This window comes from Olea europaea, unplaced genomic scaffold (genome assembly GCF_002742605.1).
Source record: "Olea europaea var. sylvestris unplaced genomic scaffold, O_europaea_v1 scaffold1023, whole genome shotgun sequence".
Taxonomy (NCBI): domain Eukaryota; kingdom Viridiplantae; phylum Streptophyta; class Magnoliopsida; order Lamiales; family Oleaceae; genus Olea; species Olea europaea.
Genome location: NW_019227558.1, coordinates 140,012 through 155,471, shown reverse-complemented (window position 1 = coordinate 155,471; position 15,460 = coordinate 140,012). Strand labels below are relative to the sequence as shown.

Sequence of the window (15,460 nt, the reverse complement as noted above, 5' to 3'; positions counted from 1 at the left end):
GAATGAGAAGATATACGGTGTATATTGAATTTATTATCTTGTGGGATTGTGGAGGAGGATGGTATCTTATCTAAAGGGAATAAGAAATTGACACGTGTCCGGCTCACATAATCAACATTGACCCTCAAGTCTCAAGATTTCGATTTTGACACCGAACTGACCCCATTCTAAAACCGCTTGGTTTAGATTTCACTCATTTTTTAAAAACTATTAAAATTGAAACAAAACATTTTTAAGAAAGTAAAAAATTGTTTACTTAACAAACCACAAGTGACTCACCCTATCAAGGGACAAGTTCGTGGGACAAAACAAGCCTATATTTGGTGAATCGAGGTAGCTTGCACTCGGCTTGACTCGTCATGCACATAGAAAAGTGCGAGCTGACCCATGCGGTAAATCGAGTTCATCTCGAGTCACTCCACAGTGGGTGAATAGAAATGTTCAACTCAACTCATTAAACACCCTTATTTGTAAACTCTAATAATAATGAAGTCAATAGTAAAAAATTCTTTACTCACACAATTCAATTTTAGAATATATAGGTTAAAAAATTTTAAGACTTTTTTGGTATGATAAATTACAAAAATAATTAAGGTCCACTTTTGATCCTTTCAGCTTTAAATCACCCAACTTAGGTCCTCTCACTTCCAACTTCTTGCGGAGTGGTCCTCCATCTTCCAAAGTAATTCACCTTGGTCCTTCAACTTTTATTTTCTTCAAATTCATTTCTCGAATGATTGTTCAAATTGGTCCCCAAACTTTTCCAAAAAAGTTTCTTCAATACGAACAGATTCTAGTACATTTCAAAACAATGTATCTCAAAGTTACACTTATCCAAAATTGTTAAGCACGTAACTAAAATTTGTGGGAAAAAAGCTAGAAATGAAAATCTAATACGACATAATTATGTGTACATCATTTATTCTTGCAAAAAATATAATTATACTTTTTAATAAAAAGAATATATTTATAAGTAATTTAATTAGTGAATACATTCATGCTTCTCGCCATATTTTCCAATTTCAAGGTTTTACAAGGAAACAACACATTAAATGGCTGTTTCGGATCAAATTAAGGATGAAGAGTTGATCGAGACCTACTCATGAAGATATGTTGGTGTGCGCTCGGTTATACTTTAAAATATAAGAACAAAAAATTCGAAGACTAATTAAAATTAATGTTGTGCATTCATCAACATATGCTGAAGAAGTTTTTGAATGAAATCTGAGGAATGGGCATCTTGATAATTATATGCATTAAGATATTTGTACAAACTTTGGTTGACAAAAACTTCAACTCACTATCACATACATGTGGTCCCCACATGAATTAAATAATTCCGACATATAGACTCCACCTTTCCATTGTAAGTATAAGTAAAAGATTTTGTACATGTGGCATCTTCCTAATTATATTATACATAAAAAGAATAATTAAGGAAAATGTCAACTGGCTATCTGGCATTTGAATAATATGCATGACTCGCTCCATATGTTCCAATTCTGAGGTTTTGCAAGGAAACTAAGAAAATGTCGGCCAGGAAAAAATTAACAAAACTGATGGATTAAAAAAAGTTGTTACGACTTAGGTTTTGAAGGAAATGGTCATCACGTTTTATAATGTCCATTTGGATAACACGACTTATTTTTTAAAATGATATTAGAAATCCCAATTTTTACCAATCAGTTTCATTTTCCATCGAGAAGACCCTTTTGAGGAGATACTTTTCTCCCTCTGGTGCTTATAAGCATGAAATAATTTTAAAAAGAAAAGGATAAGTGTATATTGAGATTTTAATTTATTTTTTTTAAGAGAGAGAGAAAGAGAATTTGTCTACTTAATTTTAAAAAGGAAGTCAACTATATTATTTCCTCTCTCCATCTTGGTCTTTTCCGGACAATAACCTGTCGTTGAGAATTCATAATAGGCGAGTTGAAAAGCTCATGTATGAAAGTCAAATTCTATTGCTATCTCTCTATAAATTACGTTAGATGAGTTGCACCATAATATGCATAAGCTCAAAACTTGAGCAAAAATGAGTAATTACTTTAGTAGAATTCTTCCCTTTCTTCTTATTTTCCATATACTCTTAGCTTCTTGTGCTGATCAACCACTGCAGGTAATTTGTTTCCTTCAATGTTAATTAGATCCTCTAATTTCATCAACGTGCATGTTTGGCAAAGCTTAAAATTTTAATTTAATCTCAATATTTTTCAGGTGTATATCGTGTACCTTGGAGAACATAGCGGGACGAAAACTTTCCAAGAAATCGAAGAATTCCATCGTTCTTATTTGCACTCTGCCAAGGGTTCCAAAGAGAAAGCTAAAGACTGTTTGATTTACAGCTACAAGAACGTCATCAATGGCTTCTCAGCATTGCTTAGTCCAGAAGAAGCTGCAAAGATATCCGGTGTGTTTAAAAATATTTAAGTAATTAATGCTAAAAAAATATACATATTGGAGAGACTAACGTGCATGCACGTCCCCTTTGATGCACGGAAACCTCATATAGGGTAACATTTCTGGTTTTTACATGTTTTAAAAATTGAACCGTGCAAAAAGTCTAAATAGTGTTTTTGAAACTAAGTCCCCCTTTAAAGAGGGTCTTTTGTTTTTGAAACAATATTTTTTTTTTGTCGCGAAATCAGTTATTTTTTGTTTAGCTAAAAATTAGGTTTTTAATATACTTTGATAAAATTTAATGAAAATTATGATCGAAAAGTTGATAAAAGCTGAGAGTTTCGTGAAATGTATAGTTAAAAATGAGTAGGAGAAAAAATAATTTTAGAAATGAGGACCAAACAGGTGCTTAACATTTTCAGTGTCGAGTCGTTATTTTTATTTCAGCTTCATATTCCTTTTGGCATGAGTTCACATACAGTTGAGGTCAGGGTTTTTAGGCCTATTTATACCTTTCTTGCTCAATTAGCGTAAGCTAATGATCTTTTTTCGTTGATCAGAGATGGATGGGGTGATATCGGTGTTTCATAGCCACCCAACCATATCGAGGCTTCACACGACAAGATCATGGGATTTTATTAACTTACTCGAAGGACTTGGAGATCCAAACCCTCCAAATGCCGAAGATTTATTGCGTAGAGCAAATTACGGGAAGGATGTTATCGTTGGCGTTTTGGACAGTGGTAATGTTAACAATTTTTTCTTACTATTTTTGACAGAATAAGTAATTTAAAATAAGTTTAACTTACATTTGAACACAGCCAAACAAGCCTAGATAAATTATCTTCTATAATATACATGTAAATGAATAAATATAATATAATATAATGGAGATCAAAACTTAACTCAAGTAGTAAGGGCGAAATATTACGAGTTTAGTACCCTGAAAATTAAAAAAATAAAATAAAAAGGGTTAGATATAAAGTGTGTGGCAAACTAAACTAATTGAAATATTCTCTTTCTGGATTAATCATTTATTGGTGCTTGGAATAGGTCAATTACTTAATCAGAAATTTTTTCTATAATTAAAGTTAGAGTCAACTAAGTAAATTTCAATTCATTATAGATTTATTAAAAGATGTAAAATAATTAAATTATCATTAACTTTAATTGATAGGACACATAATATGTCTCAACCTCTTAATTTGTTCTCAATCGATCGGTGCCATCTCTCGTTCTTAGCATAATCAACATTCAATATTCGCCACTAAACGTTGGAGAATTCTCAATCCTATTCAAACTTATTAACACTTATTTCAATCGGTAAACTAAACTTATTTTTATGTCCTATATGGCCAGAGTCTGAAAGTTTGAATCAGTAAACAAACTAAATTTTTTGTCATTATGTTCTCTAAGTTATTTCAATTTTTTTGCATTTTGTATTGTATCTTTCATTAGGTGTATGGCCAGAGTCTGAAAGTTTCTACGACAACGGAATGGATCCTATTCCCCAGTCATGGAAAGGGATTTGCGAGAATGGCGTTGCTTTTAATTCATCTCATTGTAATAGGTAAATATTGGGGAGAAAAATTCTCATATTCAATCAAGTTGCTTGAATAAAAAAGCGAAAAATAAAAAATAAAAATAAGCAAGAAGTTTACATATATTTGAATATTTGGTTTCTTGACCATCTAGATATTTTGAAAGAAAGAAAATTAAGCGTTGATAAGTTTGATAAGGTGGTTTTAAGAATAAAAAACAACTAATAAAGAAGAAAATTAAGTTAATATATCATATATTGTAATTTAGTAATTTTTATTTTTTTTGGCATTATGCAGAAAATTAATTGGAGCTCGCTACTATTTGAAAAGTTACGAGGCATATTATGGTCCGCTCGACACTAGTCTAGACGTTCGATCCCCGAGGGATACAAATGGTCATGGAACTCACACATCATCGACCATTGGAGGCCGAAGAGTTCCTAATGCTTCCGCTATTGGTGGACTTGGCAGCGGCACTGCCACTGGTGGCGCTCCGCTAGTGCGCCTTGCCATCTATAAAGTATGTTGGCCGGTCCCAGGCCAGACTCCAGCAGAAGGAAACGCATGCCTAGATGATGATATGCTTGCTGCATTTGACGATGCCATCGCGGATGGTGTTAACGTAATCAGTGTTTCCATCGGTGGGAATTCTAGCAGGCCGTACACACGAGATGGGATTGCAATCGGGGCATTGCATGCAGTGAAACGAAATATTGTAGTAGCATGTAGTGCAGGAAATTCAGGACCTAGCTCGTATTCTGTGTCGAATGTGGCCCCTTGGATCATTACGGTCGGTGCAAGTAGCATTGATCGTGTTTTTTCATCTCCAATTGTGCTTGGAAATGGCATGATAATCGAGGTAACTAAGGAAATAATTGTAGTTGAGAGTAAATTTTTCATACATAATTTTACAATAACTAACGAAAGTCTGCTGCTTGATTGATCAATTTAAACCAGGGACAATCAATAACTCCTTTTACGAATTGGACCTACCCCCTTGTATATGCTGCAGATGTAGAAATTCCAGGGACAACCACCAATCTCACAAACGGGTTCAAACTTTTATGTTTTTCGCTATTTCTTTTTGTATACACTTTAGATTATTTTTGAAATTTTCTTATTATTTTCTACCTGATGTTTTTCAGATTATGCCTACCTGGCACTCTTTCGCCAACATTAGTAAGGGGAAAAGCTGTTTTCTGCTGGACGGGCGATCTTTTTCAGTCATTAGAAGTGCAAAGAGCAGGCGGTATAGCAACTGTGCTTGGAAATAGCTTCCAGGGACAAGGAGTACTGGGCAGGCCTTATTTGAGTCCTGCAACAGTTGTTTATTCTGATAAAATCGACATCTACAATTACATTGAAACTAATCAGAATCCAAATGTCACGTTGATTCAACCAAAGACTGTAATAGGCACTAAACCAGCTCCATTCATGGCTCCTTTTACCTCGAGGGGCCCCAATTTCATCGAACCTAACATTCTTAAGGTACTACTAGTTATCCAAACTTATGAATATTAGATTGATTATGAGTAATTGTGTAGCTTGCTCATTTCAGTTTCTTTAATCTGTCATTGTGTAGCCAGATATTACTGCTCCAGGACTAAATATACTTGCAGCTTGGAGTGAAGCGTCTTCTCCCCTAAAGGTGCCGGCTGATAATCGAGTCGTTAAATACCATATTGATTCAGGGACATCCATGTCTTGCCCTCACGTTGCAGCCGTAGCTGCACTTCTTAAGGCTATACATCCGGATTGGAGTAGTGCTGCTATACGATCAGCTATCATGACCACCGGTATCTATATGCGCAATCATCACATCCCATCATTTATAAAATTTTCTTTGGTCTAATACATTTTTTCGTCTTTTGCAGCAAAAATCACCAACAATATGGGAACACAAATAACAGACTCACTAGGAAATATTGCAACTCCATTTGACTATGGATCTGGACACATCCAGCCATCAAAAGCTGCTGATCCTGGACTTGTTTATGATGCTTCTTACGACGATTATCTTTTGTTTCTCTGCAGTAGCACTGGCAATGTACTAGATCCAACTTTTAACTGCCCTCTAAATTTACCCTCGGCAAGTGATCTTAATTATCCGTCACTTTCAATTGCAAACCTCAAAGGATCCACGACTGTCAAAAGAACTGTTACAAATGTTGGCAAGACAAACTCTTCATACTCTGTAAGAATAAACCCCCCTCAAGGTTACTCCGTTCAGATTTCTCCAACTAATCTATATTTTAGTGCGACTGGAGAAATAAAAAGCTTTAGCATTACAATTGAAGCTCAAAGTACCGCCAGGAGAAGTGTTTTTGCGGTCGGTTGGTATACTTGGAGCGATGGGATTCATCAAGCAAGAAGTCCTATTACAGTAGCCACAGTTTAACTGCTTATGAAGAATATCACTCTATTTCGACAATATAACTATACATATAGTATAATCTTCTTCTTCTCTTATTATTATTATTATTTTTTTTTTAATCCTCGTCGTGTGCATATCAATAAGAATAAAATGTAATATAAAGATAAAGTTTGCATATATGCAAACAGAAGTTCTCCATTTTCTTCATTTTCCACTCGTTGGTATCGTGATTATATTCTTGTTTTGTACCTTTAATTACTCGACCTCATTCAAATCATCACTTAGTTCATGTTTGGTTTAACTAAAAAAATTGATAAAAATCAAAGTCAGAGTGATTTTCCTCTCGTTGGTATCTCAGCAGGTGCCTGCTGGATTATACGTTCAATTTTATAAAATCCAGTACAGCAAAGCACATAAATATTTAATTTCTCAGAAAAGCTGAATATAAATATTTCATGGAAAGGTTATAAAAATTAAGGGGAAATGTGAATCATGTCAACGGCTTCTAGAGATTTGTATCACAGCTTGATCAACAATTACTATTGCATGTTCTAGTTTCCGAGTTTTTCGAAGAAGTAGTAATTGAGTATACATTTTTAACTTAAATTAATGACCTTTTGGATCAATAGTTGATTTTGCGTGATCAATTAGAATAAACTTTGGGCAGACAATCCGAAAAAATGATACGAAAGTCTTCTTAATATAAAATATTCAGTTAATAACTTAGGTTTTGGTTTGGTCTATATAGATTTAAGTTATCCTATATTTAATTGGATAAACAAAGTTTGGCTAAAAGGTTGAACTCCAACCTTGAGGGCCCGCACCGCCCTACTCCTGGAGTATCGTGAGGGAGGTAAATCGCGAGATATGTCCCAACAAACCAGGGAACAAGAGCTTGTCTGTACACTAGTGCTCACAAAGAGTTCAATTTCATATTTCAGGAACTGAACCCTCACACTGCGACTGTCAGCAAGGCTGAGACTACCTCACTCCTATCCTTTGCACCACTGCGATATGCCCCGAGAGGCAACAAAGTTTGGCTAATAGAATGTGGTAGGAGTTACTGTTTAAATGAAGTTTCGTATGAGCTGCACTCCATGAATGAAAGGTCTTTGTGTTACTATATGGTCGAACCACTCGTCTATAAACATAACATTAATTTATTTAAAATTTGGCACCCTCACATATTCTTTTTCATCTATGACTATTTCTCTATAAATAGTGTAGAGGAGTTGAAAATAAAATGAGCAATGAAAGTTCAAAAGCAGTCCAATTAGGCTTAGGGAAAATGACTAACTACTTTAGATTTATACCTTTTCTTCTCATTTTCCAGATCTTAGCAACGTGCGCTGCTCGACAGCGACTGCAGGTAATTTGTTTCCTCACTCAATTTACTTTAGTTCCAACTCGAAATTCGTTGTTAATTATTGGGTTAGAAAGACAAGCAAGTCTAGATTCAGGCACTCTTTGTGAGGCCGAATGTGACGGAAAGATCATATATACAGATTTAAATCTTTTACAGGTGTATATAGTGTATCTTGGAGAACAAAGTGGGACAAAAACTTTTCAAGAAATTGAAGAATTCTATCATTCTTATCTGAATTCTGTAAAGGGCTCCAAAGAGGAAGCTAAAAACTGTCTAATTTATTGCTACCAGAACGCAATCAACGGCTTCCCAGCATTGCTCACTCCAGAAGAAGCTGCCAAGCTATCGGTACATGCTTCAAACGCTCAAATAATCATACTTATTCACTCGACTGCGAATCAGCCAAAGAAATTTGTTAGGGGACCATTTTTCGTGCAACAAATGTGAGAATACCCCCACTGTTTTTTTTCATCATGGTGAAACTTAAAGATGAATGTAGCTATCATATCAAGTGTCAATCAGGGGCGAGCCAGCACCCAATGAGCCCTTGCGGCTGCACGTGCTGGCTCCGCCCGAATTTTTTTTTTTTTTTTTTCCCTTATATTGGGCTGCCGTTCGTGTTCATTTAGATTTTTGGATCCACCAGTAGTGTCAACAATTAGTAATATGTGTGTTTATTTGCTTGTTTCTCGATTTAGAGATGGATGGGGTGATTACGGTATTTCATAGTGACCCAACTAAGACGAGGCTTCACACGACAAGATCATGGGATTTTATCAACTTACTTGAAGGAACTGGGAATTTAAGCTCTTCAAATGCAGAAGAATTATTGAGCAAAGCAAATTATGGAAAGGATGTCATTGTTGGGGTCTTAGACACCGGTAATCTAAACAAGTATTTTAAGATCTATACGTTGATAACAATATTATATGGTATATGCCCACAAGTTTAATTTTTATTATTTGTATATTTTCTTTTCAACACACTTCTCGTCCATTAAAAAACTTAAAAATTACTCTTTTACTTAAAAAGGAAAAAAGAAAAAGAAGAAGAAGCTTATATTTGCCAGAAGGCATGAGTTACTTTGACAGCATGTTTCAGTGAAATTAAATTATTGGTGAAAATTAAAAATAAATAACTTAGTTTTGGTAAAAGTAACATTTTGGACTTAAAAGTTAAATATATTGTAACTTATCGAGTTTCGAAATAAAAAGTTTCTCAAAAGTAACTTTGCATTTTTATAGACCTAGCCAAACAGGCAAACATGCATGGTTGTCCTGGACTTGAGATATGATAAATTTGACTGTTTTCCTTCGTTATCAATTCACTAACAATTTGACAACTCAATATATTAACTATTCATCTCACAAATAGTAAATGAAACACATCACACAACAAATGACATCATACTTGAAATGATATTTTGCTATTTACTAGAAAGAGGTAGTAAGCCCTTGTTTGATCCTCATTCTTTGTTAAAAATGTATTTTTTAACAGTATTGTAACATCATTTCAATTACATATTTTTCAATAAAATAATATTACACACAAATCTAAAAAATTTGCTTATTTTTTAACCACACATTTCACATCAATACATTATTCAAAAATTCTTTCTATCCCCAAAATGGGGCTCAAACAAGAGCAAGATATCAATATTTTAGTGGAAGAATAGCTAAAGGGACAATATATCTCGACCCATGAACTAATTATAACTACTTACACCCAACTTTGAATTGCTTAAATTTTTTTTTTTATAAAACTTGGCCAAACAAGCAAAATATCCACTCTCTTTTATATGAAGCTATAGCATCTATTTCAAGTGTCGTAGTGATATCTATCTTCCATTAATAGGTATATGGCCAGAATCGGAGAGTTTCAATGATCATGGAATGGAACCTATTCCCAAGTCATGGAAGGGGGAATGCCAAAGAGGTGTTGGTTTTAATTCATCTAACTGTAATAGGTGAATTCATCACACATATTGTGACTATTTTTGTTTATATTAACTATATATTATGTCATAAAAGATGATTTGTTTGGTATCCTTGTAGAAAGTTAATCGGAGCTCGTTACTACTTGAAGGGTTACGAGGTTTATTTTGGTCGCCTCAACGCAAGTTTGGATTTCCGATCACCAAGGGACAAAAGTGGTCATGGAACTCACACTTCATCAACCATTGGAGGCCGAAGAGTTACTAATGTTTCTGCACTCGGCGGATTTGCTAGTGGAACCGCCATTGGGGGCGCTCCGCTCGTGCGCCTGGCCATGTACAAAGTATGTTGGCCAGTTCCAGGTTACAGCCTGGCAGAAGGCAACACATGTCTCGATGATGACATTCTTGCTGCCTTTGATGATGCCATCAGGGATGGTGTTCAAGTAATCAGTGTTTCAATGGGTACATCGACTGGTAGGCCGTACAAAGAAGATGGAATTGCAATCGGGTCATTGCATGCAGCTAAACGAGATATTGTAGTCGCATGCAGTGCAGGAAATTCGGGCCCTTCCTCGTTTTCAGTATCGAATGTAGCCCCTTGGATGATTACCGTTGGGGCAAGTAGCATAGATCGGATCTTTTCATCTCCGGTTATGCTTGGAAAATATACTATAGTCCAGGTAATAGAGAAAAAAAAAATCATTTGCATAGCACATTTTTGAATAATGTTATTTGTTGTTGACGGCTACATTAGTCATCCTACGTGACATCTTATGTGACAGCTTATTATTAGATGCATTAAATTTCTGTAATTTTGTTACCTCAACTAACAAGTTAATATTTTAATAACTGACACATAGATGACTATTGCGATCGCTGATTATGAATATAATTACTCTACATTTTTTGATCTTATAATGAACAAAAAAAATTATTTTGATCAGGGACAATCCATAACTCCTTTTAAGACTCAGACATATCCCATTGTTTACTCTGGAGACGTCGAAATCCCTGGCAAGACCATCAATACCACGAAAGGGTTCAAACTCTCTTTCCTTTGTTCTTATCCTTAATTCTCATTACAATTCAATTATATTTGTAACTTTTCTTATTATGATCAATGGAAATTTTTTAGACTATGCCGACCGGGTACTCTTTCATCAAAACTTGTAAGAGGAAAAGCTGTTTTCTGCCGGAGAGGGGGTATTTCGGAGTCGTCAGAAGTGCAAAGAGCAGGTGGCGTCGCAACTGTGCTAGGAAATGTTTTTCATGAACGAGTAGTAGTGTGCCAGCCCTACTTGATTCCATCGACCATAGTTGCTTCGGCAATCAGTGTTCACAATTACATTAAATCTAATCGCGATCTAAATGTGACGTTGATTCAACCGAAGACCATCGTAGGCGCTGAACCAGCTCCATTCACGGCACGGTTCACTTCTAGGGGACCGAATGCTATCCAACCTAACATTCTCAAGGTACCATTATACATTACTACTTAAAAAGAGCAAGTATTTAGAGTTGTCTATTTAATTTATTAATCTATTTGCAGCCTGATATTACTGCCCCGGGACTAAATATACTAGCAGCATGGAGCGAAGCGGCTTCTCCCTTAAACATGCCTTCTGATCATCGAATCGTTAAATACCATATTGATTCCGGGACATCCATGTCTTGTCCTCACGTTGCAGCCATTGCTTCACTTCTTAAGGCCGTACATCCTCGTTGGAGTAGTGCTGCTATAAGATCTGCTATGATGACCACTGGTATATTACCCATTGTTCTAAAGATCAACTCCTAGGCGCAAAGTGGGCAAAAAACACCTCTCCTCTCGATTTTTTCGCATTTTATTTTATTTTTTTCTAGCGTACCCGCGCTTTTTTTGCCCTTTTATGTTTTTTTGATTTAATTTTTAAATATTTTAGATTGATTTATAAAATAAGAACGCACTTTTTTACACTCAGGTTGAAGCTTGGCATCCAACTTCGCCACACTTCACGCTTTATAGAACATTGCTTCATTTTCTTATCTGAACTTCCTGTGGCCTAATACTTTCATTTTTGTTCACTGCAGCAAAAATAACCAACAATTTGGGCAAGCGAATAAGAGACACACAAGGAAATATTGCAACTCCATTCGAGTATGGGGCGGGTCACATACGTCCATCAAAAGCTGTTGATCCCGGACTGGTTTATGACGCTTCTTACAATGACTATCTTTTGTTCCTGTGCAGTAGCACTCATAATCTCCTTGATCCATCGTTTAGGTGTCCTCGAGTGTTACCTTCACCAAGTAATCTTAACTATCCATCCCTTGCGATTGCAAAGCTTAGAAAAGTCATGACGGTCAAGAGAACAGTTACGAATGTTGGCATGAGAAACGCTTCATATTCAGTGAGAATATACCCCCCTCCGGGTTATTCTGTGAAGATTTTTCCGACAACTCTACATTTCAGCACGACCGGGGAAAAGCATAGCTTCAATATTACAGTTAAAGTTAAAAGTACAGCAAAGAAAAATAAGTTCGCATTCGGTTCGTATACTTGGAGGGATGGGATTCATCGAGTAAGAAGCCCCATTTCAGTATCCTCAAAATGACCTCCCTCCGAGGAATATTAATCCACTCTACTTCGACACAATAATTGCCAAATGATTAGTGTAACTTGTGTTTTTGCAGTGTCCTCTTTTTTGACATATCTTTGAACGAAAGAAAGAAAGATTGAGGTAAAATTAGAACATTTTTAGTCCAAATAAGGAAAATTCTAGGAATGAATCGTGCTCGGCAGAAAAGAAAACAAGTGCTGCAAAATCCAACACAATTTCATACCTCCCCAGTCTGGAAATGACACATTAAAAACAACATTATTGGGCTTTTTGAGAGCTGAGCTCAGTATTAGAAGATTTTCCCAACCGAAGTCCGCAGTCTGTAATGGAAAACGAAAGGTCGAAACTTGAAAGCCAGCCCACTGCTTCCAGCGCAGGTCTATCAATTTCACCGTAGGGGCTGGTCTAGAACTTATTACCTATGAATAAGCAATTGTCTAGATTTTATAACCCCATTGGTTGCAATATTTTTTAAGAAAAATCCAAACGGATGAATAAAATCAGTTCAAATAGGTATTTGAAGGTTTATTATTTTAGTTCAGTGAGTTTGTTTTCTCAAGGGCACAAAACCCACCAACCAAGAGTTTGAAACATAAATTAAGTATTCGAGTCCATAAACAAATGGCAAGGAGAATAAAGTCTAGCTCAAGAAATAAGAACGGAATTTTACGAGATTATTGACATGAGTTCGAGTCTCATCACGTGTGACGGTAAAATTCACCCAAAAACAAACGAAAACAAAAAACAAAAGGCAATACTAAGGGGAACAAGGGGAAACAAGATCTACACAAATGGGAAAAGATGAGTTCAAATCGATGCCTGAATACCTTGTCTGGACAAAGTGAAGTTTATAGTGTGCTTTTGTGCGTGTGAGAGAGAGAGAGAGAGAGAGAGAGAAAAAAATATATATATATATATATCTACTCCATTAGGCAAACCAAAGAAAGGTCAAAGAGAGCCCACCAACAACACCATTAGATTCAATTTTGCTCGAGCTTAGAAACCTTCTATCACATTCAAATGAAACTCGATTTCGGATCCTTGTGGATCATTATTTATTTCATTCCTAACAAAACTAATGACCAACCCTCGTACTAGAGAGGAAAAATTGAAGTGTACATATAATATTATGTAACTCAAAATTTTATTCGTAGAACTAATAAATTAAGATCAAATGCATGCGAGTATTTCATTTTCACATGCTTGTACACACTAACACGCGTGTATGTACAAATGTTGATTATGATATACTCACAGAATATGGTGTCAAAATTCAATTGAAGCTTAAGCCAAAAGTCATGTCAACATGCTACGAAAATTAATTAATAAATTTTAAACCAACCTAAGAAAATTGAACGCTAGTATCTTTCGGCATTATCTTATGAGCTTAGCAAATTATTTTTGAGGAGAAAAACAGTTGGGGAGATGAAGACAATGAATTGACGAATAACGTGGGAAAGGGATAGAATTTGAGGCTGTTTCCAATCCTGCACCATTTTGTACCAAATTTTGTACAAAATTAAAAATCATTCACAATTATTACATCAAAATTTACACGAAATGAACAGTATTTACTCATTTTCTTCTCTTTATTTATTCTTAATAATTTATTTATTTTACAAATACATAAATTACTAAATAAATAATTACGTTAAATTAAGAATAAGATTAAATTCATTAATAAATACAAAAACATAGTACAATTAGTAGAAACACTACAAAAATGAAAATATTAAATCGTGCTATTAAAAATTGAAAATGTTAAATCAAATAATAATTATTATATTAAAAATATATAACGCAAATGATATAAATACCTCCATTAATTACTTTGACAAATGGGAAAAATGGCAAATTTGACTTTGCACCATTTTACACCAAAAAGGTACGAACTTTGGTGTCACATTAAAGGCATCTCCAATGTTAACACCAAATCACAAAATGATGCAAAGTTGCTTCAATACAACACTATACTTTGCACTATTTTGGTTCAAAATGGTGCAAAGTGTATAGCCACTTTTGTCCTTTTTTATCCTTTCCCAAATAAATTTATTAAGAGTATTTGTTTTATTTGTGCTATATATTTTTTAATACAATAAATTATTATTATTATTATTATTATTATTATTATTATTATTATTATTATTATTATTATTATTTGTATTTAAAATAAATTTTAATGTAAGAAATAATAATTTATAAATTAATTAAAAGAAAAAAAATTTAAAATATAATAAACACAACTATTTATTAAAATTAACACGAAATATATTAAACAACGACATACATACCATAATCTAATTTTATTTAAACAAAACTATATATAAAAAAGTGCATAGTTCAATAATTTGGAAGATCGCTTCCCGATCCTCCAAAATCGTCAAAAATAATTTTTTATATTTAGTAATGAATTTAATCTTTTCCGTAATTTAACATAATTATTTATTTAGTAATTTATGTATTTATAAAATAATTAAATAAATAATATTTTAAATAAATAAATTATAAAGAACAAAAAAATGTGGAGAAAATAATTAAACACTTTTCATTTGATGTAATGTTTGGAGATGAATTTTAATTTAATACAAAATTTGATGCAAAATTTGATACAATCCCGAAGATGGCCTCAACGAGCTTTTGCACCAAATTTTGGTGAAATTTAGGACAGATTACTCATGCTCATTCCAAAGCATTATTATTTTTATGGTCTGAATCCATTATTCATTCAATGAAAACTAAAAATCTTTTATGGGTGGTTTTGGTGTAGCATTGGAGATGCCGTGAAGATTAAAAAGAATTCAACTCCAGTGAATATCCCAGAAAATATGTCGAAAAGTTCATGGTTTAGGCAAATGGATCCAGATTTTTTCAACGATGAAGATGGTAATTACAGAGAAATGCACCCACCCCCACGTCATCATAGAACGGAGTCCGGCAGGAAAAAATGATGTCATTTATGGTTTGTGTGGGGAATGGAAGAACTGTCAGGGGAAGGGATTTAATTTTGGAATTCAATTCTCGAGATGACTAGATTTCTTACAACATAATAGTATTTTAATTATTATTAAAAGTTATTTTTCTTGAAAGTAATCTGAACTATAAACCAAGCCGTTATTATAAAACTTTATCAAACATGAATTGAATTAAAGAAAATAATTAAATGGAGCATACAGCTAAAAGCGTTTTACATTAAGCCAACCCTAATCCTGTTGAGTGACAAACAGTCCACAAAGAAACAAAATC

The 15,460-nt window shown here is 34.2% G+C and overlaps 2 protein-coding genes across 2 annotated transcripts; both read left to right on the top strand.

Moving 5' to 3' along the window:
* The first annotated feature begins 1,989 nt into the window (after nt 1–1,989).
* LOC111372734 (subtilisin-like protease SBT5.6) lies at nt 1,990–6,529 on the top strand. The gene is made up of 9 exons (XM_022995125.1): nt 1,990–2,119; nt 2,218–2,410; nt 2,961–3,143; nt 3,859–3,970; nt 4,239–4,800; nt 4,899–4,993; nt 5,087–5,429; nt 5,524–5,737; nt 5,816–6,529. Exons 1-9 carry the CDS (start codon nt 2,036–2,038, stop codon nt 6,337–6,339), a joined length of 2,310 nt encoding a protein of 769 aa, XP_022850893.1. The 5' UTR covers nt 1,990–2,035; the 3' UTR covers nt 6,340–6,529.
* Nucleotides 6,530–7,603: 1,074 nt separating this feature from the next.
* LOC111372700 (subtilisin-like protease SBT5.6) lies at nt 7,604–12,211 on the top strand. Its single transcript, XM_022995089.1, has 9 exons — nt 7,604–8,124; nt 8,204–8,240; nt 8,331–8,562; nt 9,536–9,647; nt 9,736–10,297; nt 10,562–10,656; nt 10,753–11,092; nt 11,167–11,380; nt 11,688–12,211. Exons 1-9 carry the CDS (start codon nt 7,604–7,606, stop codon nt 12,209–12,211), a joined length of 2,637 nt encoding a protein of 878 aa, XP_022850857.1.
* The last annotated feature ends 3,249 nt before the right edge of the window (nt 12,212–15,460 follow it).